This window comes from Pollicipes pollicipes, unplaced genomic scaffold (assembly GCF_011947565.3).
Source record: "Pollicipes pollicipes isolate AB1234 unplaced genomic scaffold, Ppol_2.1 Scaffold_7258;HRSCAF=8750_pilon_pilon_pilon, whole genome shotgun sequence".
NCBI classification, from domain to species: Eukaryota; Metazoa; Arthropoda; class Thecostraca; order Pollicipedomorpha; family Pollicipedidae; genus Pollicipes; species Pollicipes pollicipes.
In genome coordinates this window covers 99421-126129 of record NW_023597053.1, presented here as the reverse complement: position 1 = coordinate 126129, position 26709 = coordinate 99421, and the positions used below count along the sequence as shown (strand labels likewise).

The following is a 26709-nucleotide window of genomic DNA, read 5'->3' as shown; positions in this document are numbered from 1 at the left end:
GATGCCGTTGACAACCCAACCCATTATCTCTCAGCTGACATCTGGGTAGCGTCGCAATGTCCACCGGCCACTGGGGTCCGTGTCGGCCCTGACTGGTCCAGACACTGCGGCTCATTTGAACTGCTCCAGAGGGGCGGATCTCACGTGAGTGCTCGGTGGAGAATGTGATCTACAAAACATCGCACAAAACACGTTCCGCGAGAACAATTCGAAGATAAGAGTACTTTTCACGGAAAAGGCCACGTGGAAACCCCGACACTAAGCTTCTCTCTGAGCATCTGACAGGCTTAACCAGCTAAGCCTGCAACTACGCCATTAAACTTAAGAAGCCGCATTTGAGTGAGTTCGAAATCTTCACTGACGGTGGGTTCTAGGCATTGGCATCTCCAACCCCCTTTGCATGCACGCCTATCCACCTCCAAAAAAAAATTATCGCGGCACGTGACTGGCCACATAGGTTGTGCGCTAGCACGCCGCCAGGCGAACAATAGCGCGCACATGTTGCCACGCTCTTCTGAATGATTGAATTCCTACACTGTCTTCTTCCACCATCTGCCCTTAACCATTACGTGATGTCTGACACATTCGCGTTACGGCGCCGGGAGCTCAGCTCAATGGTGCTGGGAGCTCAATGGCGCCGGGCCCAATGGCGCCGGGACCGCAATGGCGCCGGGACCTCAATGGCGCCGGGACCTCATGGCGCCGGGACCTAAATGGCGCCGGGACCTCAATGGTGCCGGGACCTCAATGGCGCCGGGACCTCAATGGCGCCGGACCTCAATGGCGCCGGGACCTCAATGGCGCCGGGACCTCAATGGCGCCGGGACATGGCGCCGGACCTCAATGGATGCCGGGACCTCAATGGTGCCGGGACCTCAATGGGGACCTCAATGGCCGCCGGGACCTCAATGGTGCCGGGATCCTCAATGGCCCCGCCGGGACCTCAATGGTGCCGGGACCTCAATGGCGCCGGGACCGCAATGGCGCCGGGACCTCAATCAGGTGACGAGAGTTCGCTTCATTGGGCAACCAGCCCCCCCCCCCCCCCACCGTCACTAGGGGTTAGAGTCCCAGCCACGCCGACCATACGAGTAGCTGATAGCTGGCTAGTGAAGGGGCACATCCTCAGCAAAACAAAAAGACTAGCACCATGTCGCCCTTTCCAGGCTTGATTCTCACTTCACGCGCTGCGTCGCCGGCTCCGGTAGCCGGTCGGCGTCCAGGACTTCCGACCGTTCTCACCCAGTTCTCTTACCCGTTCTCATTCAGCGCCCGACGGCCCCTGACCAAAGCCCGAGTGCACTGCGTCTGTCGCTGGCTTCGAGACGCGGTGGGCGGACCGCCCGCGCAGGGGCGTCAACTTTTTACGAGGGCAAGTAGATCTAGCGGTGCGTGGCATCATGGATTCTCTGGTTTTCTATGAGGAGCCTCCTCTTTGGCTAGCAGGGCTTGCGTGTTTTGATTGCGCCTTCTATGCATGATGGAGTTTCCTTTGGGTCACCTGGGCCTCCTGTCGACCAATAGGGCTTGATGCTGGCAATTTTGGACCTCACAGGGTGACACCTTGTCTCCTGCGTGCCTCAAGAGTCCCCCCCCCCCCTTTAATTTTATGGGACTTTGTCTAGGCCACTTGGGACCTTCTGATGGTATGGTGGGTCATGATGAAGCGGCAGGGGAGGCAAGAAGATATGTTTGCTTCCTTGGCGAAGAGCAAAGGGCGTATGTCCCCTTACCACTCTGGTGCACCATCACGGATCCTCCACGCCGCCGAGACAGCTGAATCCGACGTAATCTGCCACCGTTATGCTATCGTGAAAAGGTCGCGAAGTATGTCTGGAGGCCAATATAGTGAGTGTGACCGGGGTAACAGTCACAAGCAGCCAGCGGTGAATTTGAGGGGCGGGGGCGAAGTATCATGCCCTCTGCATACAATGTTCACATAAATAAATATCCATGTGACTACATGTCGACAACACACAGCTAAGTTACACACCCACGAATGAGTATAATGGACACGTGCGATATCACTTACGCGATGTTAGAAATGTAACGCTACGACAGATACCAGATAGTTTTTAAGTACGAAATTTTGGTTGCGTCCTCATTACAAAATCCTTCATACTCCCCTGCAAGACACGTTCCAATTCACACCACCGTTGTAATAGAACGTCGCTGCGCAAAGTGCTTGACAATGAGGAGGATGCAGCGGTGTTTATGCCGAGTTATACTCACTTGGATTGGTGGGAATTGGGGGTGTGGCCATGCCGTGGCCCATCCATTCCGACCAGAGGTTCCCGACTCAGCGACTGCAACAGAACACAGGTTTGAAAAACACATGATCTTATAATAATGTTTTTACAGTAGGTTTCACAACGGGGGCGTAAACGTGGGAAACGGATGGATATGCGCGCACGAACAACGAATACTCAATGCTGCCCTGCTCCATGCGCACTGGCGGATGCCCACGACGGCTCAGTATGATATCATAGGTGTATAAACCATCTGCACAATAGCGAATGATGACGATGAGTATGTTAGTAAAAGCTTGGCAAAACCCCTTTTTGCGTTGGAAACGGGGGTAATTGCCGAAAGCGAATTGGTAGGGAGACATTGTTGAGGGCTGGCAAGTAACATTGCAAAAGCTACATCCAGTCCCTTCCATCGGTATGTCATCAAAACGTGGGCTTCGAGAAGTGACGAATTGCTGCAGGGCATACGCATAAATACAAGATCCGATGCGGCAAAGCAAATCTAAAATCTGTGTCGTCTCGGCATGACTTACAGTGACTATTGCGTCACCATAGATAACCAAGCCATATGAAGAATACTTTCTACGATGTCCAAACAGCATAACTCGGTCGAAAAATTTCAAGAAGCTATGTGGTTAAAAGCTTTAAAATTGTTGCATTTAAATGTAGTAATTTTTCATTTGAACATAACAAAACTATCCATACATACAAAACTTGCAGCCAGAGCAACCAGAAATTCATTTATGTGTTCAAAAAGGAGAGAAAACCCATTCAAACATACACAGGATCTTTGCGCTGTCATGGCATCACATATGCAACGTGGGAACACCCTACGATCCCCAAAGTCGCTACGCAAAGTATATATTGCATTGCTAGTCGTCTCATGCGCTGTGCGAGTGGATGAAATATTGGGAAGATAACACAAGCCCCTGCTGGCCTTGATCAATAGGGCACTTTTGAGTTCCGAACAACCTTGGTAATAGCCGGTGTCGCCTTGTTTGCCGGTGCGTTTGTGAGAAGTCTGGCAGCAGGTGACGGCCAGAGTCAGATCATTTGCCAAGCCCAATGTTTAGTTCATACAAGGTTAGGCAAGCAAAGCACCTGTCATTGCTTGTACGCTGCCGATGTCACCACAGATGCCAGCGATGCAAATGTCATAATCACCCAGTTTAAAGTATCTGACCGTGCCGTGACTGAATATCTTTGTCATTGTTGTTAAACTCCGGAAAGCAACATCGACGAGCGTATTTTCTTAGTTCCTTTGGGTATGTATTCCATATTTCCCTCATCACAGTACTGCGTAACAACTGGGGGCACTGCACGCGTGACCATATTTTTGCGAGTGGAATGCAAACGATTGAAGTGGCTTTAAAAAAGGTATCCGTTATTGCAATGCAGAACATTTCTTGTCGGTGTAAAAAGGAGCCGCAATGTAAACAGCGGTCTCGTGCCGTATCTACTTCATACCACGCCGTGCCTAAGTGTTGCTAACGAAATATTGGTCCGAGTCAGACTAGACGCAGTGCAATGTCGGCAGTGGCAAGTGTAAGGCAATTGTCAAGACCCATTTTTCCACCTTTTTCCCCCCCTCCCTACCCACGCAATGAATGCGAACGTCAAAAATCATGCCTCCAACCAGGCTTCTGATCTTCACTCATCCACTGGCCTTAATGTCTTGTAGGTCTGGCAACTACTAATGATAAAAGCCTTGAACATTTTAGGCCTTTCTTCCCATATCTGTCAATTTTCTCCACTTCCATATACTGTTGGGAACATAATTCGGTCATGAAAAACACATGCCCTCATTGGCATGAACACGTATTGCAGAAGCAGCATGCACCTACGACTACCCGTATTTCATTTTTTTGTTAAAAAAGCAATTCCTAAACCCTGTAAGGATACATGTGCTGTGCTGCTCACGAGTTCTGGCTATTGAACTAGATTTTGTTCACCAAGGAAGTCCGAGACTTGGCAGCCAGTGGGCGCTCCAGTCCGGAGAGCTTTACTGCGCTGTAGACTCTCTTGTTTTTACTTTGTAAATGTTATTAGATGCACTACTTTTATTTGAGATAAATTCGTCTCATCACTTAAATATGCGTTAAACTGACCACCAGGAATTCCTTCATAATGGCGTTTGACAGGTAACGAAAGGTTTATACTTTCTTGCTGTTCAGGACGAGACCAATTTAAAAGAAGCCTAAAACAATTTTGTTACCCATATAATATGCGATGAATTTTGAGATACAAACCAATGAACCCCGACGCTTCAGGAACAGCTTTTCAGTGCACTTAAAACCATGGGAAGAATTTCATGGGAAGAAAGTTTGACACGCTAAGGCCCTAATAGCCATTTCAGAAATCAGTCGGATTTTCGACTCAGAACCAAATCGACCATTATTTGAAGACAATGTTCGCAAGCACTTCGATTTCGGTTTGGCCATACTTTTGAAATTGGTCGCATCACTCATACATCACTTTTTTCTATATTTATGTCTGCTCAACGTATGCCCCTCATCCTAACAATTGCAGTTCTTTCCAATCCGTCATGCCATGTCAAAATGTTTGTGACATTGCTGATAAACGACGGAGTCGAACAGTGCTTACGTCAACTACACATTGCAGCGAGGTCGCAAGGTCATGCAGGAGAGACTCGCACAGGGATACTGGCTAGCCGTCATCAAAGACACCATCACAGACCACGACAAGTCGGTTCCGATGTGTGCTGAAACCCCCATGTGCAATAGGAGTCCCGTCTAAGAATCTCGGTGAAAAATTTGGCTTTGCCGAATTTTGCTTAAGACTGGGCACAGTGGTTTTTGACAGTCTCTGTTTTGCCTTTCATTTGGTAGATGTATCACTTTTACCAAATGTATCACCTCAGCATGCCTCCCGGATGTATCGCTTACATTGCTGCTTGCCAATGGCAACGTGGTATTCTCTTTTCACTGACACTTAACATTTTGCCGCCAAAATTGTTAAATACATGTGTGCGGTAGCAATGTCAGTGCGTTGCGCTTTCAGGTATGTTTGGCACCTCTAAAGCCCGTCTGCATTCCGATAATATACTTAATGCCAGGCCACAGCGCTCCGGTCATGAGACATCATCATAATTAAAGTTCCAATATATCGGTATACCTAGGTACAAAGGGCGTGTTTTGAATCTGTCTGAGCCTGCAATGCCGTACAATTAGAGTAGACTGCTGGTCGGCGACATCCTTTTTACCATATCACACTGCAACCAGTTCAAGCGAACATTCCTTGTGAGCGAGCGAAGCTGCTCATACATTTCTCCCCACTCTAGGGGAATAGATATCTCAGGCTGCCACTTATCATGGTCCTGTCCGTCGACGGCTTTTAGAAGTTCTTTGATGGAGAGCTTTGACACGGCCATTTTACAGCTGTGGTTCTACGCAACATCATATATATATATATATATATATATATATATATATATATATATATATCAAGGTTCTGAGGCTCTTTGGGGTTTTCAGTCTTAATGTCTCCGAGCAATCGGAGACACAAAGGCTGTCTCCAAGCTATTGGTGTGCAGTGTCTGATTGATTGCGCTGACAAAGTATAAACGTTGTTTCCATTTCCAATTTATGGCGCTGATAGGATTTTCAGGGCAGTAGAGCTGTATACATCTTGTAACACGACTGCTCTTCTGGACTAACCCTTTTTTGTCCAAGGACCCAGTTGATTCCAGGTGAAAGTGTCCCTTTTGCACAAGTCCTGATTAAATATTGTTTCTAGCTCTTATTTTCCATTCAATTTTACCCGGTTCCACATTTCGCAGATCTGTTCCCAAAACAGGTTTGGTTCTGTTCTTTCACGTGATAGGGTTTCCACAGCAGCGAGACAACAATTTTCACTTTTCAATGAGACGGCAGATCGCATACTTTTTTCCACTTTTCTCGACTGTCATCATCGAGGCAGGAACGTCCAGAAATTTTTGAACACATGGTTTGAGGCTTCCAGCTTGCGTAATTGCATTTGACACCATTAAACCACCATCTTGGTATTTACTTTCCAGTGTCAGACTTTTAACTTCCTTAAAGCACCTCCAAAAAAGAGATTTCATCTTGGAAAATCATGTAGTTTTCATCTACGCAAAGATGGTGTATTTGATGTGACTTTGTTTAATTTGTCACGTCAAAGTATGGGCAGCGTGTCACTTTTTCACCAGTGTTCTGAGAAGAAATGTGTGTGCACTGCCAACACTGGCTCGCCTTTCGCGCCCGTTTTATATATGCATCTTTCGACCCTGTGAGCAAAGTCCATGACCTAAAATTCATTAAAAATATGTCTCACTTAGCGACTCAAGGTATAAAGGTACCTAATTTTTGTAAGGAGCATACACTACTTAGCATATAATACTTTGCGCAAACATTAACCCGTCTAAGAGCCAGCAAATTCAACCACGCGCGTTTGGGTGGAATGATTTCACACACTACCGTTTAAGTGACGGTGCTGCAGTGTACACCTGTCACGCCGTCCCAATGGCGGAGCGACACGCCACCGTACGCAGACAGTCCGTACGTAAGCAGCCCGGCATCCCGCTCCCGCCGCAGGGTGCCGTATTCTCTGCACATGTTTCTGTTCAGGTTCGCTGTCTGGCTGCGGAATATTGTTTTGCTGTAGACGCTAACCTGCCAAGTGCCAATGGATACGGCGCCCTCCGCTGTCGCTTGTCACTGTCGAGGGGTTTGCTTTCCTGCGCGGTCTTCGGCAACTCTGCGGCTCAGTACGCCACCTCACCCTCTGCACCCATCAGGGAGGCAGGCCTCCGACCTTCGCAGGACCTCCCGTCTGTATTCGGCCTGTGCGGTGCGGTGCGGCGCCGCGAAACATACGAAATACATCGAAACATACAAAAGCTGACGCCAACCGGCCATTCTCGTCGCGGAGGCCGTGTCAGGGGGCCGCATTGGTGGGTGAGTTATTTGTGGATTTTTTTGTATTGGTGCTGGCCGTAAGAGAAGCTTTGGCGGACTGTTTGACATGTGCAACGTGGCGACCAGCAGCTTTTGGGGCAGATTATTGATGTCAAAGCACGATGTGCTGTGCTGCTGCTGTTGCTGCTTTGCTGTTGATGATTTTGTCAATGCTTTATCGTCGACCCATCGTTGCGCGCAGTGCTGTAGTTCTGACATTGATATCATGTGATTCGCACAGTAGTCCCTGTCCTTATTATTTGTAACTGGGAATGGGGTGCCGTGCCAAAATTAATAAATTTGTATCATTGTCTGTATTGTTTGTAACTGGAAATGTGGTGTCATGCGAAAATTCATAAATTTGTAACGTTGCCATGCGTTGATTCTCAAAGCATTGCAATTGCCGTGGTAAAGATGGTAAGGTTGGGCTACCCATTTTTTTTTTTTGCTTAGGATTGTTCATGCAATTAATAGTTAAACCTGATATAACCATTGTGGTGCAACGACATTCTTGCTGTAGACAGTCCTTCGGCATTGTTTAATAAATTTTACCAGTCATTCCTAAATTATAAGCTGCTATCTCATAGGCTTGAAAAGAGTACTCAACCAACGTGATACATTGTGTAATGGCACTGGTCAATAGCTTCATTTTGGCACTATCTCGGTGCTGTTCTGTGGCATGGTATAATGAACAACAGTATGGTTTTTCGGCCGCAATCCATGCCGCTTTCATAATAAATCCCAACATGAAAAGATGGGTCAAGCATGCACTCTTGCACTGACTTCCCATCTGACATATGACTAACCAAAAACACATAATACAATATACAAATCACTTTCAGCAAAGCAGACAACCAATAAGTGGCATCACCTGCTCAGCCTGCTTCGGGAATCCGTCCATTTTACATGTGGTGAAATGACACTGCAAACATGCTGACCATACACAAGGCTGGAGACATGAGAAGTGTATGTAGTTATGGTTGGATGGGCAAAATGCAAGGAAGTGATGAAGCTACCAGTGCACACCAGGCTCATGATAAACATATTATTAAGTGCTGTCCAAGACACCAACAGCAATACTTTGCCACCTTTCTCAGCACCCAGCATCCCACGCATCCCAAGTTGCAGTGACTATGGCATTGATTACTCAGGAGCAATGCTCGCCTGCACACAAGATTTATGAAGGCAGTACAATGTGTATCAGTAACAATAAAGCTATATTTTCAGAATTCTTTGGGGAAAAGCAATTTTGCAAAGCCATATAATGCGAGCCTATGCTGAGCATGTCCATTAGTGCGCTGCACACACCAGCCCCTGCTGCCAAAATGAATTGCTGGTATAATGACATGCAATGGATTAATTGCAGGCTGTAATGCCTCAATGGGTTCACAATGTTGGCAAGATCATTATTAAGTACCAGCACCAGTGCTTGCCTTTGTACACCCCTGCAATGAAAGTGCTAGTGTTTCTCTCAGTTTGCCAGCATTCCTTTGTCATGTTCAAAGACAAACATAAAGGTAGAGGCAGGCATCAATACCAATAGGCATCAATATATCACATTTTATTGAATGTCAGTAGACTAAAGAATACCAAAACAATGTTCTCTCTCAGAAGAACAAACCTCACACGCACATTCCCCATCACATCAATACCAATACAAGCTACTGGCACACACCACCAGTGATCACACGCATTTCGAGATCCGGATTCACACTCTTTTGTCAAATAAGTACGATCTGACATTTGCGCAGTTTGAGGGACTATCAAATTGCCGGTTTTTTCACAATTTCCGCACAGATCTTCAGTCACAACACCGGACTTCACCGTGACCTCCCTTCGAAACAAAGTCTCAATGAGGGTTCATGGTAATGCGGCTCAAAAGCTTCTTGTAAAACACAATTTCTGTTCAAGATTTAAATTTGTCGTGCATATGTGTGAAATACTTAGATACATATATGTCTGAAATTGCTGCAATGTTTCCCTAATTTCATAATGCCTTGCTAACCCATTAACCCGTGCAAGGTTCTGTACTCCGGCACGCAAAGCGCCAACCGAGCTGTCTGTAAGGGATACGTTAGTAGAAGAAAAAACGCCAGCAGGAGAAAAAGGCAGATTGCCGTCGCGTCTTCTTTTTTAAAACTTCGGGAGAGTGTCCATTTTTTTGGGTGCCACACTTTTTTGCAGACAGTGACGTTCTTTTTTGTGACATTGACCTATGGCCTAGAAATAAGAAAAAAATGACCCGTTCACGAGTGTCGCACAACTCGAAATTGCTGACGCTTGTGTTCGCGACACACATTCAGCAGTAAAATCTTAGTGACAGCCAATCGTCCCTCCGCGGACTGTACCACATGTACAGCATCATCGCCTTTGCGAAGGTATCAGCGGCCATGATGCTTTGGCATAAAAACAGCCTGTAATATCACGGGGATGTAATGACGTTTCTATGGCGTCATTAATCAGAAGGCGATTTTGAAGTTGGCTGTAAAGAAGCCTTTTCGCACTTTGCGGGCGTGTAACTCAGGAACCAGAGCGTTTTGGGTCTTAAAAGGGCTTACCCGTAAACTGCATCAGCTTGTTCTCAAGATGGCCATTTCAGTTCAAAACGCCGTACAAATGTGGAACATTCCCTTTAAACATTCGTCCTGCCGGGTGATCCCCGCAGGACGAATACTTGAGGTCGGCTGGGCCCGCAGTCACCGGCGAGGGCAACCATCCCCGCGGGACGAATACTTGAGGTCGGCTGGGTGTCCACCTGCAGTCACCGGCGAGGGCACCATTCCCGCGGGACGAAGACTTGAGGTCGGCTGAGCCCGCAGTCACCGGCGAGGGGCACCATCCCCGCGGGACGAATACTTGAGGTCGGCTGGGTGTCGGCCCCGCGGTCACCGGCCGAGGGCACCATTCCCGCGGGACGAATACTTGAGGTCGGCTGGGCCCGCAGTCCATCGGCGAGGGGCACCATCCCCGCGGGACGAATACTTGAGGCCGGCTGGGTGTCGGCCCGCAGTCACCGGCGAGGGCACCATCCCCGCGGGACGAATACTTGAGGTCGGCTGGGCCCGCAGTCACACGGCGAGGGCACCATCCCCGCGGGACGAATACTTGAGGTCGGCTGGGCCCGCAGTCACCGGCGAGGGCACCATCCCCAGCGGCGAGGATGTCGCGCCAGCGCGCCGGGCGCTCGAGCCAGCTCTTTGGCGCGTTGTTCGCTCGTCATGACACGGTGTGTAGTACACTGGGCACGTTTAGTTGAGGCCCGCAGCTCCGGCATCCTTTCAGCAGTCGTTTGATGGCGACGCGGCTTTGCTGAGTCGTTTACTATATGTGCGCTTTTCGGATGTCAGTGACGCTGTTGTCAACACTGCAACAACTGTCCCGCACAAACCTATGCAAGGTTCGATTCAGAATTATAATGCAGTCAAGGATTGCACCAATTCGGGTGAATTAAACTTGATTCGCATCAACCTACACATTCTTCATTCGAAATCATAAATGAAGTGATTGTGTCGAACGGGAACACGGATCAAAGGCACATGTCAACGGTTGCAACAGGCATACTTTAAACCGCAGATGTTTGTGTGAGCTCTGAGCAGAGCGGAAGGACAGCCACCAAAACATACATGAACCAAAATTACATGCATCCAAATGGCCCATCCAGAAACGGGACCACATCACTATCTAGCTTGCAAAAATATTCGACACAAATGCCAATTGGGTGGTGTACAGTCATTTACGCAACACTTCCATTATGAAAGCACACTGCAAAATGGCGGAAACAAGGTGACCATTCCCTTCACATATCCAAAGCAGATGTTAGCGTAAGAATGCAATACTACAGCAAAGCAAACCTCTCCGAAACAACTGTGAGCCTGCACACAATTACAATGATGCTTAAAAACTGCATGGTTTAGCCTTATAACATTGTCTAACCCTATGACAATCGTTATTTTGTGACGTTAGTGATGAACGAGCGACCCCCGTTTGATTCCCTGCGTGAAAGGCGACGCCGTCAGCGCCGGAAGTGACGTCAGCTGCGGCGTCACGTTGAATCGTGGCCAAGCATACACGATATGTCTCAGTCAACGCTCACAAGCTTTTTAACAACCGTGGATCACACTGACACGATGCGAATGCAGCGCTATTTCACACACTGGACATCGAATTCACTCATTTCTCTGTGGTTTCCGCTTGCTTCGCTGAAAGAAGAGCTAGCGACGTGGGCGTCACTAAGGCAATCGCTTCCAGACACATAACATTGATTCTAGAGGCCGTCATGAGTACATTACAACCGCTCGATCCACCCGCTGCCCGCGGCGATGTCCCTATATGCCCAGTCCCTATCTATTTCTAATCAGTGATACGCACCCGTCTACGTTTGTCCAACACTTTAGCTCTAAAACATGCGAGGGTTTCAGGAAAGGCTACACCCATACCAACACTTCTGCGTTACCAATTGCAAAAGTGGTGTGAGTGGAACTAATCATGACCCAAATAAATGTAAAAGGTAGTATTGTGGAGCATTTCTCGAAGCATCTATCCGCCATTTCGTAAACGTTTCACACATTCAACCATCTACCGATGTCTTACATGCAATTTTTATTTCTCTCAAACATGTACCCAACCAAAACCGTCACCGATTCCTTATGGGCATTGATGGTGCCAACCCGCCAAACGCTCTTATTGATTTACATCTTAAAGATGCTCGGCGTGTCCAAATAAGCTCTTCTTAAATTTCAGTCCTTGCGTCAACCGGTGAAATTCCTTGGCATGGGAAAGAAAGGCATTTATCTTCTGGTTATTCTGCATTATGAGTTCTACGTTCTTGTGAAGAGTTAACGACCTTGCTATAGAGACCTGCTATACTCCTCGCTGCTCGAGTTTGGTGACATGTTTTTGAAGGCTTTGCCATGGAACAACTGGTTTCTCCCGTACACCTAGGTTTCTTTCACATATACAAAAAATAATGTCTCCCCGCTAAATGCCAACTACCAAACATTCAAAACGTGTATATACATATATATATATATATATATATATATATATATATATATATAGTCAGGGAAGACAACTGAAGTAAGAGCAAACTAAGGTAAGAAAAAAATCGCACTGTTAGTTTGATACATATAAAATGCACCCATGATGATAACACTATAAAGGCACATCACCACACTCACATCCATGATATCTGCCGTCCCCCATGTAATAACTCACGGATTGTGCAATAATTTCTTTGCTTGTTAGGGATGGGGGAGAATTCATGAACCAATGTGCTTTCCCAACTTTAAAGACGTCTTCTGCCATTGCAAGTTAAAAGAATATCAGTGTTGCCCGTCAATTGTTGTGTCAATGTTTTACCATGTTCGTGTCGCATGCACTCCAGGGGTGCCCCGTCACGAAGTGTCACATGCACTCCAGGGGTGCCCCGTCACGAAGTGCATTATCAGGCGTCGTGAGTATCGTGGTCACACCAATGCAGCATGTGGAACGAAGCATGCGGCCTTCGAAATTGCATCTGAATTGATACACTACATTGGTGTATTTTACTTTGTCGGTTTGTCTGGGCTGTTTCTAAAAAAAAGTTAGAAATTCTCCTATCGTGTTGATAATTGAAAGTGTTCATTTTGTGGTCGGGCCTTGCCTTTTAAACGCCGACAGATAATTTCACGTAGAGCTTTTCGTCTTATTTGTAATCAGATGCCATTTGATTTTGATAATTCAGTTGGACGGTTGATTGTTTGTCTTGTCTTCGTTCTTGTCAAAGCTTGCTGTAATATGTCGTTAACCCTGGCCGGAAACTCGCACTATATATATATATATATATATATATATATATATATATATATATATATGTATTGTATACCCAAAACTGTTTGATACTGCATGGACTCAGCAGCACCGCAATACATCATCGTCCCAGCTTCTCATCACCCGACGCCGTGCCTATGCTGCTACAGATAACGTGGCGGGTAAATACATACGTCTAAGCAGTTGGAGTACATCTGGTGGTATGCGATATTCGCATAGCAAAGCCCGGTGGAGGACATGCTAGACACTTAAGCCCAACTTCAGCACACCCGTCTCCTATGGCCATAGACTAGTACAGCAAACTCCTAGCAGGCCTGTGAGTATATATATATATATATATATATATATATATATATATATATATATATATATATATGTGGTGTGTGTGTGTGTGTGGTGTGTGTATGAGATAGATATAGACGTGATTGTTCTTGGGTGTGCTGGCACCACGGTAAACAACGGACGCTCTGACGGCATCTGCCGGCGGTTTGAACCGGTCAACAAGACACCTGTGTCACTGGTTCATCTGCCAGCTGCGGCGAACAAGCGTACTTTGCGCCAGCTGTTCAACGAGATTGATTGTGTGACAACTGAACCGAGATCGTCCCGGCACCGCCCCGCAAAGCGGCGGCAGGAGCAGTGCATGAGTTGCCTGTCGTCCAGCTTCCGTGCCACCAATGGCGATATCGCCGAGGTGAACGGCACCCACGGCTGCTGACCCCAGTTCTGACCAGTTGATCCTCTGTGACGTAGCTGCCAGCCTCAAGAGCGGGACACGGGCTTCGCAAAGTTTCCGTTTCGTCCGGTTTCGATCCAGAGCAGCGGTTTCGTCGGACTAAGCGAGCCGCATATTCGGGCCGCTAGTGCCACGCAAGGTAACGTTTGGTTACGTTCATAGCTAGCACGCTACTTTTCTGGGTCATATATTATACTCGGGGTCAATACAGTGTTTGCTCTGCTTATCAATGTTCATATTTAGAGGTAACACTAGTTTCCAGTGTCTCAAACACACCACCAATATCCTGCTGTCGCTGCGCCCGTATTCTGATGACGTGGACCATATTAGCCTTGCTTCGCTTACGAAATATAACCAAAGTTCATACCTAAGGCGAGTAGACATACACCATTAATGGACACCCACTCCCTTGCGAGCTGTCAAAACCTTAATCGCCATATAAATGTCTGAATTCGTTTGCACACAGTACAACATCATGTTATACACAATGCAGGTGGCACGCACTCGGTGCACATCTGCAACGGATATACATGTCGATGGAAAATCCAAGCACCCATCATCTTCAGGACTGACGTGTTTTTGTTTTGTATGCCACTACGGTCCAATGTGGTTCCACCTAAGGCAAAACGATACGTGCGTCAGTGGGTCAGAGAACATGCTGCATTCTCTTAATCCCTCAGGCCTTTCCCAGACCACAATGCATGAGATAATACAGCCATGATGGAAAGGAAAACGTACTGGTTTCATCCCGAAACTGTTCCTTTGATGATACTGAACGGCAAGCATGCACAGATCAGAGCCTAGGTCGTAAACCGCATCGATAAATGCTGCCTTGATACGTCAGGAAGATTCTCACCCGTTCACCCCGCCAGCTGAGCACTTCGTTGCCGACGATTATGGTCAGTCATTCGACTGGCACGGAAAGGCTGTCGTAGAGCCGCCACTGACAGAACATACAGTAAAGAGGAGCTCAGAAGCATCAAAGAAACGGTTTTACGATGTTGTTTTCCACACTCAGGCTGTGGAGAAGGCAGTTCGAATGTTGGCAGCAAGTGAAGCGGAGCGAAATAAACTTCGATGTGCACGCCTGAAGCACAGAAGGCTGGTCCTGACGCCTTCAAGAAAGCAGGACTTCGCTTCTTTCGGCTGGCCATTAGTGTGGGCGAAAGCAGGTGCTTACTGGATGAGGGGCCACGTGCATCAGTGAGTTCCGTTTTCTCCCAAATTTGCGTTTCGGTCGTGTCGATTTTGAGACTACAACGGCGTTATGTTTGGGGCATGAGAACGGGTCGCCTCATCGATTTCTGAAACTTGCAATCGCCTGTGATGCGCGGGTTTGCGCTTATGCAGTTGACGAAAGTGACATGTGCCCATCAAATTCAGCGTTTGAGGCCGTTTAGTTTGGTCCCATGTTATGTTCCGTGTTCGCTGAAATGCTGTGCATTGCCGATTATCTTTGACTGCTTTCTAAACATGTCTGTTTTTGCCAGATGAGCTTCTCAGCAATTGGGCCTATCTAGTTGAGGTGATACAAATATATGACACGTCTTATTCTGATAAAAATGGTATTATATGCTTTATTTCAATGTCAAAACAAAGAGGCTGTGATTTTTGACATAGATGTCAGCACTGAGGAGTGCAAAGTACTGTTTATCGGTTCGGTAAAATATTGTTTAGCGGAAGTTGAATTTTTATATTTGTAAGAACAATTTTGAGAAGTTTATTAATATTCCATTCCACACAAATTAGCGCCGGTTCACGATGTTCTGCAAGTGACGTCAAAAACGACGAAATAAAAGCTTGGTATCTCCCCTTGCTTTGATTGGCACTCATAACGTTGCGCCCTTCTTTATTTTAGGTCACAACCACAGCTGCCAAATATCTTCCGACGGTGCTGGCGTCATATTTTCTGTTAACCGATTAATTAGAATCAACTTTACTCGAGTCTTAAGCCAGCCCCCTCCTTGCGTGATTCAGAACCTGAATCAGCCATTCAAAATACGTAACTCAATTTGTTAAATCTCGCCAAGAAGAATCAAGCACAAGTCTGGTCCCATCAACTACGACAGTTCTGTCACAGGTAACGCTAAAACTCATCACAAAATGTATTATGCTCACTACATTCCTCCAGTTCCATGGCATTTCACCCAGCTTGTTGAGGGCTGCAGCTTCACTCACGAGATTCGAGGTCGCCATTTTAAAGCCCGGCTGCCAGTGCCGGGTCTAACATCCGGAGACCGCATCCGGCTCCCCGTCATGCACCAGTTCCGTTCCTGGGGTGTGGGAGGTGGGGGGGGGGGGGGGGTGAGGAGGGGGGGGGGGGTGATCAGGAGGAACGACCGCGGGACTTGTCCGCGACCGCTAAAACACGCCCCCGCCCGATAATGGGGTTCCCTGCAGTTGGAACTTCGCATTTATCAGAATGGTATTGTACCAGCTACCATCCTTCCTCAGCCATGGTTTCTTTGAATGGCGGAGGCACGAACTCAAGCCACGCCGACGGTGGCCGGGGGGGCAGTCAGCAAATGCGACGAAAACATCGGAGTGATTAAGAGCACAAGACCCCTCCTCCCCCCCCCCCGATTTTTAAAACATCCCTAAAAACATCCGTGCAACGTGACGGAATTTGGGCCAAATTCGTTTTTAAAGGGCTGTTTTCCGGACCGGAAGTTTACATCGGTCACTGCCGTGCCTACCTCTCGTCCTTCAGCACGACGAAATGAGGAGGATCAGCGTTACATGACGCATTCGTAGCTACGTATGCGCTGAGTACTTTTGCCCAGTGCTTCTGAGGGCATGGAATTCATGCCTTGTAGATCATCAGTGGTCGTGATCCTTGGCCATGCAATGCCGAGGTGACCTGATGAAACGGTTTTGAAAATCATGTCCAATTAACGGAGATCATGTCATTGGTCCAGTTTTCTACGTGCGGGCAGATTTTGCCTGCCAAAATATTTGTTTGCTTGCCACTCCAAAGCCTTGCGTCGCATGTGTTTCTGCCAAAATTTCAGAAAAATTGGTTGCGCAGAGACGGTAGCACGCAATCGCGTTTTGGTACGCAGCCTGGAGCATCAAACGCAATATTGTTTGGCACATTCTGTTGCACTCTAGGGTAAGCTGAAGATTGCAGATACCTACGTTCATACAGTCACATGAATCACAGAAACTGCGGACGCACACCAATTTCCTGATCGTGGCGTACTTGGGCACTGAACATGGTGGAGAATGCTTGTGCATTGCTCGCACACTTGATTGACAAATGCTACCAGCGTATGTTGAAATAATTTCCATTGTGCGCGTATTGCATACGATTTTCAGAGCAGAAATTTTGGACATAGGCGGCTCCAGGCTGGCTCTCGTATTTCGGGGCTCCTCTGTGTTACATGAGACCAAATGAAAGCGAGGGTGTGTGGTATACTTCCATACCATTTAGGGATGAAATAAAATGGGAAAGCAAAGTTACACAACCGTCTGCATGAAGCATACTGAATATACATCTCGAGCATCTGGCAGGAGCGCGCCCAGATATCTCAAAGTGGGAGAGCCAAGGGGTGGGTTGACGTTAAAAGGGATGTTAATGGTGCCTCCCCAAATTGTTCACCTGAACCCGCCACTGTCCAATATACCTAACACCACAACTTAGGCTGAAAGCAATAAACTTCGCGCCTGTGTTAACAAGAAACAGCACAAATGTATTACCTAAAAAACACAATTTTTGCCAATCCTGATCCCATCCATTTCGGTTTTAGCTTTGTACATATGGAAGACCAGTACATTTCTAACTGAACCACGTTCGTACGACAAGCCTTTAATAAATATGGACACATTAATCTTCGAATACACTCGAAATTTTCAAAATTTTCTGATATCTTATTATTGAAATTTTTGAATTTGAGAGGCTGCGGTATGCAGACGTGGTTTAGACAAACCGAACTACGTTTGTCCTATCAAAATCGGATGGGCGATTCTCGAATTTTTTTGTGTGACGAAAGGCAAGGGCACATGAACATGGTAATCCCGGGGTACGTGTCCCCCTGCCTTTTGACTTTATTATATGCATCATGATGTGCCTGGCCAAATGTTGACAGTTCGAAACTCCGGGCAAACACATGAAAATAATAAGATCGAGAACATGCGATGTTGTTTTATGACACGCCAGAGATTGCGCACAAGACTTTGTATTCGTCAAATTTTTAGTTGCCTCCCCATTGAAAAATCCTGCATACGGGAGATGGTCAGAATATGCCCCGTAAGTTAGAGCAAATGTCATCGCCGCAAGCAATGGTGTCCAACCCGTTACATCATGAACTAAAGTGACTGAGATGTAACAGTGGTAATGGTAAAGTAAGGTAAATTCATCCAAAACCGGAGTCACACCATTAAAGTCTTAAAACCCCTGCAACATATTACTAGCACAACTTCTACAAGGTATCAGTACCATCGTCAAATAGTTATATCTTAATGCAAGGCCATATAAAGCCAAAGACCAGAAACCTGATACAACGACCTCAGATGATATCGAATAAGCCCTTGGATGTAACTCGTGACCTCGCTTGACCCCGAACGGACAGGTGCGAGCTCCCAGACAGGAGCAGCCGCTTGCTTCAGCAGTGGCCAGTAGCAGACGTTCCCAGACAACAACACTCTGCTCAACTGGCGAAGAGGAGGAACTTCCAGACATCAACAACCATCCACTTTTATGCGATCTCCGACAACCGCTTAGAATCGGAAATAGCTCCAAGTAGTCCTCACGAATGACGCTGGAAAATGCCCGTAGCATACAGCTGGTGATATTTGGCATATCTTACTCTTCCAATCTGATTCATGACTACCGAGTTCGTCTGCCCTAGCCCGGTACCATGAAATGTGATCGTGACAGGTACGGAGATCCAAGGAACCTCACCGCCCGAAAGGTCCCCAAAATTTGTCAATTGCCACGCGAGCGGCATCGCGGCAAAGTGAGCTTTAACGGCACACACGTCACCTATCGATTAGATAGAAAGGAGCGGAAGGTCAAGTTGCAACGAGGATTGCGCCTCCTGACACTTTCTAACGTTTGGAAATGTTCAGACATCAACGCAGCTCACATGCCATAACCGGCCATGACATGAGCCATGCAACGCTCGGCAAACACTAATCCGCGGTCGCGCCAGTTGTAGGCTGCGTGGAACGGTCCGTGAGCCGAGCGGCGTGGCGGCTATGATGCACATTTGACTTAGCGCTATTGCTTGTCATTACAAATCTTGGCTCCAGCGAAAACTCCATGGGAGACAAGAACGTGGTGGCGTTCAATCTGTTTATTGGATTCAGAGTTTTATGCTCGTTTTATGTAACATAAAACGAGAGTAAGTTTTTTGACAGGTCCCTGAAAGCCACCTTGTCGACTGCAGGGATTAGTTATAAGCTCAGCGCCTTCACACAATTTGTAGCTATCACGTGCTGTCGCGATGACGCGAAAGTGATGCAACCACACATACCCAGGAACAGGGAAAGGGCAGCGACCGGAATGTCGCGAAGCCAGAGTCCAGGATACAAGTGATATGGTGGCCCGACGCAGGAACACAACACGCCGACCCCAATGAGAGGAGCTACAGAACCATATGATACATACATACCCCGGGGCCATGTAGTCCGTCCGCCCCCACCGCGGCAGCCGCCTGTTGCCCCCCCCCCCCCCCCCCTCTCCTCTCTCCTCGAGACGACCACCCACTGGAAGCCTAGGTGTTACAACCACGTGACGTCCCTGGGACACGGTATTACCCCGTTCGTACTCACTGGGCTAAAACATCACGCAGATGTGCCACCATCACTTTGTCTCATGCTGAGACAGTTAGGAGGTTCAGCAAGATATGCGAAAAACCAATGTACTGCCTTTTAAAAAAGGCTTGAACACAGACAGCAAGAAGCAAGCTAACTAAAACATGTTTTGATAGCATCATAAGAGCAGCTGGCATCGCAGTTCCATGTGATCTGGTTCGCTGCTAGAAAAAAAAAACAGCAAAAAGGCGCTGAGCTAAGAATGAGAACAAATCTGAAACTTCATTCAAGACTGCGATGTTTGAGCATCATATTCAAAAGTTAATAAGGTAACTAACAAAGCCGACGAAAAACTTTTCCCTAAGAGTTCAGACTTGCGATTCAAGTCTGAGGTACTTTTGCACGAGCGAAGGCACATGGAGACAAAGATACGTCGAAAACACAGGATTCCAAGCATGCAGTTATTAACACCAGGAGAAAGGAAACCCGCAGGTAAAACAAGTACCTTCTCACAATGAAGACATGTTCGATCCGGGGTGAACACCATCCTGGCCAAAGCAGGAGAACCCAACATAATAAATATAGACCTCGCATTTGGCCAACGGTGGGTGCCGAAGGCCTGTAGACCAGATCAGATTTGTGATGCCCCCTAGCGGACGAAGGCAGCATTACTATAACTCTATCACATCAGCAACGCATTGATGGTTGGCGAGCGTTCTAGGTTGCCGTGCCCATAAGAATGCAAGCAAGGATCCTACAACTGTCGGCTACAGTAATAAATAATAGCCAACACACCATCAAAGTAAATGAGGCTCAGCCGTTCGTCCTTCCCGCGCCTGAATGATCTTCCAAAAATGCACGAGGAGGGGACGCCGATTTTGCACGCCACCAACGCGCCTGGTTTACCTACATACGATACCACCTCGTACCTGACTCGAATCACGATCAATGTTCTCGATAAGTCTCGACATCCTGCACTATACCCCTTTATTTTGTTCCTAAACTGCAAGGTCTAGGTGTCCAACACCGACACTGTGAGTTTTGGCATGGCGCTGCTCTCTACGAAAATGCAAGCGGTTAGCGTGGCATGTTGCATGCTGTCGCATGCTGACAGCCTTGTATGGTGGAAGCGAGCTGGAGACAAATGCCATTCTGAGGCTAATACTGACACAAAATGCAGGCGTTTTTTACGCATGGGCACGCATCACGAGCAAGCTGATGGTCCTGCGGGTATCAGTCTACCTGTAGCACCAGTGAATGCTCGGGCGTCGCGGTTTGAGCAAGGCTTGCTACCGACATCATCTTTACATCCACTGCTCTGTAAATTATATATGGACGATACGTCCCCTAGATGTTCGTATAAAAAGGAGGACTTGGGACTCTTCACCCGCACTTAAACAGCAGATGTAGCAGCACTCACTTTACCATGGAATAAGACAATTCAAAGCAAGTGTCATTCCTATGTGCAATAGGCAAATCAGGAAGAGGCAAGTCAGTTTCTGAATAACCCCGTAACTACAGGAAGATACGTCATGAAGTGGGAAAATGGAATCGACACTTCATGTTATGTTTTGGTGACAAAGAAATAGTCGGATGGAAAGCTTACAGCCATGGCAAGCTCACGCTACAAGCCCATGCAGCTCACACGCCGATTCCGAGGAGACCGAAGCGTTAGCAGCTATATCACTGAACATGCCAGCGATTTTTGAGTCATGCATAGCCCGCTTACGTTGTCTGGAGGGGAACATAGCCCGCTTACGTTGTCTGGAGGGAACATAGCCCGCTTACGTTGTCTGGAGGGGACTGCTCTTATGATGGTACAACGGCTAGCGCTGTATCGACATCGTGCTTATTGCCAGCGAGAACGACTGAGGCTTAACGTCACCTCGGCGGCCGATCTGACAATGCCAAAAATTGCGTCCAGACGGACCGTGAGCAGAGCTCTCCAGTAAACGGAGCACGGCAGCGAGGCATCTGACATACATGTTTGCCTACCTTTGATGCATGGCGTTTCTCTGCGGCTCTCTCGGCTTTCTCGAGGATCCATACGCATACGGGCCCATATGAAGGCCGCGTACAAGCACTATGCAGGCGGCTAGCACATGAGGTCCACCAAGGGAGTTTCCTTTCTCCGCTCGCTCACCACTCCAACTTTGTCAATGTCACTGTAGGAATTCCCAGTTACGGCAATGGTGCTGCATGCGGAGCATCGCCTCGCAAAACATCAGCGCCCTGACTTCTCACCGGTGGTGGAGACACTGTCAGACAACGGGTGGTGAATGTACATTTCGCAAAACACATCTGTCAACCCCGCAGGCACTAGAACTGGTGCACAGATGCGAAGGCCGAACTGGACATCAAGATAAAGCTGTGCTTTTCAACGGGCGAGCAGGCATCCCAACCTTCGCCTATATGGCGTCTTCTGTTCAAGCTAAGCGGTCGAAACCTGCAGGAAGTTTTCTTATCACACGTGTGTACATTATACGAGGGCATTTACTACGGCGTATTACATAACGAACTGGTTTCCCTTTTACCATGCCAACAGACGAACCAAATCTGGTTCAAGGCACACACCACGTGTCCGCGTGGTTTGACTTGCGTGACGAGACATTATGCTTTAACGGGCAGAATGGGCAGAAGTAGCAGGCCAGAACGCGTTCCCAAAGTTCACCGATCGAGAGGCTTAAACGCCTTTTATATCGTTTGCAAATGACAAGGTACGGCACCGCACAGAATTAACGACAAACATGTCGCAACCCCTCGAACACTTTTTTACAGGGACATCACTAGCAGCTGCGTAGCCGAGCGGGTAACAGGCTGGCCTTGTGCCCTGGACAGTGAGCGCCAGACGGGCTTCAAATTGCCTCGGATATTCCTCTCAGCTGACTTGCCGGATGTTCAAAGTTCATGACCTTGTATATAAAAGGGAACGCGATGCACGTCACCACGTGCCCGTTTTATCGCTAGTCCACCACTGCATTGGCCACATCAGTACTTCAGGGTCATGACGAAACTCGGCATCAACCAGTAACCTACCGGCCTTTTCTCGCTAATGGTGTGACAATATACAGTGAGGGCTGATTTTTGGAATAAACACAAAATGCGGAGAAACTGCATTCCCTGATTTTCTCGGATGCGTGATACTAGTGACTTGGCGAGACCCCAAACTGCAGCTTGCAGCGGAGTCACGCTGGGCAGTACCACACATCTCAGCCTCCGAACGAACGCTGCAGACTCCAGACACCCTCCAGACGCCACCTCAAGGTTCAGAACGACTTTCGCCGTGTCCGGCGGTCTCTAACCTGGCCAAGCAGGCATCTGATGGATGAGAAGAGGCACGAACTAATGGGTACATCCGCATTTCAACTGCAAATAACAAAGCCTATCAAAACAAAAAACGCACCAGTTGCGGCATGCTTCTGAAATTTACCGGGGCCCTTTACGCTGAAGTAAGTCTGTAAATCCAACCCTTTGCGTGTCTGTGGAATGTAAGCAGATGCACTGTGTGCCATGGTCGCGTAAGTGTTAAGTATTAATCTTACTATAACGGTGTCGGTGACTGGGCATCTGCGCATAGCTATACTAACGCACAAACAGTGAGCAAGCAGTATTAGCTCAGTTCAGCATAAAACCAATAGGAGGCGAGAAGCGCAAAGGGTTTTTTAATGACCCCAGTGTTTTAGCATAAAACGTTACGATCGAAGACAAGGTGCATCAATGATAATAATTAAATCATTCAGGTTCAACCGCGTTCGAAAAACAGTTTCTGGGAATGATAACATTCTCCTTTCCGAGACACACAATTACAGAACTTCCTTAGTAGGGCAAATGAGCCCATGACGTTGATGTTAATACTAACAACGATATGTCGCCGGCGTGCGTAAACCATGCGCACTCGTCCCCCTCCCCCCAGCGGTTACCTCTTGCCGGCCGGGAGGCGGCTGGCGGCGCCCCTTTCCTCTACCCCCCTCCCCCGATGAGCTGTCCGGCGGATGCTGGTCGCAAGTAAAAAGCTCCCTGCATATCGATATATTTGTGAGCTTCTGTAGCAACGGCCATTTGTCGCTGCCGCGCCACTTCAAGACTATTGGGGGATCGCAGCATGTTACCGAAAAGCTCGCCTCAACAGGCTAGAACGGACCGAAGTGTCCCCATTCAGCTGGTGACTACTTGGGGCCTAAGGGATGAGTCGCCTGGCGTAAAGACATACAGTTACGTAGACTGATAATTATGATGTCATGCATGGTACAATATGTAAAACAAAGCGTAAAGATGAAACTGCGGAAATAAAAAATAACACCCGTTTGGCTTAATTTACACAAATTTGATATCACATTTTGCCGTCAGTGCCCCCATTTGAAGTAAGCAACTCTGCATATGGGTGAGAGGAATATGACACGTCGCAGATAAATGCTGCGAGATGCACAAAAAGAGCCTAAAAAGATAAAAGAGCCTAACAATACAAAAACCGATTAAAATTGCACCTGGCACCGGCTCTATTGGAGAGGACTGCTCCTCTGCGCGCCATTCTTTATGCGTTTGAAAATTTAAAACACGAACGTCGTTTCCGAAGCGTTCTGACGTTTATCATTCGCGTTCGGGCGTGGCAGAGGGTCAGGTGGATTCGCATCTTGGCTGGAAGGCTACAGATAAATACAGCTCATCGCCACCTTGGCCGAAAGATTAGCGATAAATCCAGCTCATCACAACACACTGGGGAAAGTACTGTAGTGAGACTCATGGTCCGTGAGTAGATGTAGCAGCTGCTAACAGTGCGTGGTGGGATTTGCTATATAAGATGGAAATTACCTCCGTCGCTGCTGAACTGCCCCCACCCCCAAACCTTTCTTCCTCAATAACACAGTAGCTGTATTCTTAGTCTCACACAGGAGTGTACTTAAAAATAAGGTTGTTTGGGAGGAAAGTGGTGGTGGTGGTGGGACTGACTTATCCCAAAATACGAACATTGTTTTCTTCCTGGACTTTCCTGGAGCTCATCCGACTGAATAAATAACTACACCCCTAGTCCCAGATGAGATAAATATACATCTATAAGAACCTAGGTGGATATCATGTTGCATCATTGTGATGTGCTCTGGGAAACTACGTAACAGGTGCATCTATTTATTATGCATTGGTTTCTACCAGCTCCCGAGTTTCACAAAGCAAAGTGACGGGAGCATAATGACCTTTGTTAAAATGATAGAACAACACTTTTCAGCAACCTGGCAATTGTCAAAATTACGCGCAATAAATTTTCATCTGTCTTTGGCAATCACTGAGACCAGCTAGTGCAAGGTATTTGCTGTCAACCTCTGCTAAATAATGGTCCCACAATGCTAGTTGTGTACACAGTGCAAATTCACCAGGGATATTCTATTCTCACTACAAGCCAAATTTTTTCAAATTTTTGTCATCACTCCCAAGAGCATAACCAAATTTCAGATGCTCTTTGTAACCACATCCACGTGTACGAGTCCGCTGAACGAAATCCCCTCCCCTCTTGTTACGCTTTGGGTGCGCTCCATCAGAATATCATTCTCCTTCCATCTGTAACATAATTGTTGAAGGTCTCTGAGCCAAAAGGATGACCTCAAAAAAAATATTGAGCGATTATATAGTGAGGGCCTCAGAACGGCACTGTGTATATTTTCTGCACGCACAAGCTCCCTACTGGCATAGTACTGATCGAGGTCCTACAGAAGTAAGCGCATTTCGGACTAGCAGAGGTGAGCCAGTATGTTACCGGGGGTGTGACAGTATTTCAACAATACATTGCAGTAGAAACAATTGACGCTGTACTTATGATCAGTACAGCGGTGCATATGATCGGTATTATGACCAAATCAGTGTTTATTGCCGTATGTACAAGTCGTTGGACAATCTGGTTGATTGCGATATGTCACGAATGCCACCTAATACGCTCGAGGAACACGAATGGCCATCTTTCACTGGGCCGCGTTACAGCTAAAACTCTGCAGAATTCTTACAGCTTAACTAGAAATCTCCCCATTAAAAGACAGATGTCAAGCGACCAGAAGAACTGTTTTTTCACGACGTGAAAAAGAGAAGCCATTTTCCACACAGCTAGCACAAAAAGACTTCCTCAGCATGGCAAACTCTTTAAGGCCTTGCATACCCCATGTCGGTCTTTGCTAAGGGCTTAACTGCCTGAATGCCACCTTCTAACATTCAGCTCTTCTGTCGGTTTCTCCAGCTTTGGGCCCGATGCCTAGATCAGCTGAAGAAGACTACGTTACATAGCCCCAAAGCCCGAACGCTACAGCGTCCGGGAATTGTACTATGCGGTGCACTTCTATCGAGGCGTCTCACCCGTGGGAGACTTTATCAGGCAGCGTCTGATTTATGCAGACCTGACCGGTGCAACGGCTGGTCCTGACCAGTGGTGATGGTGATGATTTGGGCTTTAGTGCGCGCTGACTGCAATGGTCATATGGCGCCCATGGGTGGTCCTGACCAGTAACCGTCTTTTAAGTCCCTTCACGCATTTGGTAGAGAAAGGAGCAAATCCCTGCTCGGGCTCTGCATTCCCTTACTGTTACAAGTTTCATGACACGTAGGGCACGACAATGGAAACATGCTTCTTGATAAAACGGAAGAGCACGCTGTCAGAAGAGCGCTCTGCCAACATTTAACTTGGAGCGTCTATCTAACTGCGATTCCTGGCACAACTCTCCACTTCCAGGCCCTCAAGCCATGGGGGCTGGCTGGATGCAGCATAGCACGTATTTTTGGACCGCAAGTGCTCGAACACGGACGTTCTGTCCGAGGCAGCACCCTCTCTCACCAGTCAACACCTGATCGTTCGGATTCGTTTAGAAAGCTAAGCTTCGAACACCCGTCTCCTGGGTTCCAAACTCGGGTTCTCTGTCCCACCACCAAGGGCAGGTGGGACACCGCTAGCTGATGACACGACGCAGGATGCTAGGGGTGCATTCGTTCCATCTGGGTCGAAGGGAGGAGTACGTGTTCCTGTCGCCTTCATCCGGCGACACCGCTCCTGTGTAGGAAGCGTGAGATTTGCGTCATAGTGGCGAGATGCAGTTCAGAGCGCTTATCTCGGCATCCGTTCCTGGCCGCATTTGAAGAGCGGGGACATGCTGCACCGGTTCCGGACTCGACTCACCAATTTGTGTTGAGTTCAATGCGTAGAGAGTTGCAACGCACTCGCATGAGCACCCATGGGAGGGGGAGGGGGGCG

At 47.7% G+C, this 26709-nt stretch overlaps 1 protein-coding gene across 1 annotated transcript in view; it reads right to left on the bottom strand.

Moving 5' to 3' along the window:
* LOC119111027 (zinc finger protein PLAG1) overlaps positions 1 to 26709 on the bottom strand; it is an 86448-nt gene that overhangs the window by 10325 nt on the left and 49414 nt on the right. Inside the window, exon 2 of the mRNA XM_037234852.1 lies at positions 2233 to 2306. Within this exon, the coding sequence (XP_037090747.1) occupies positions 2233 to 2275 (43 nt within the window). The 5' untranslated portion in view covers positions 2276 to 2306. The remainder of the gene's footprint in view (positions 1 to 2232; positions 2307 to 26709) is intronic.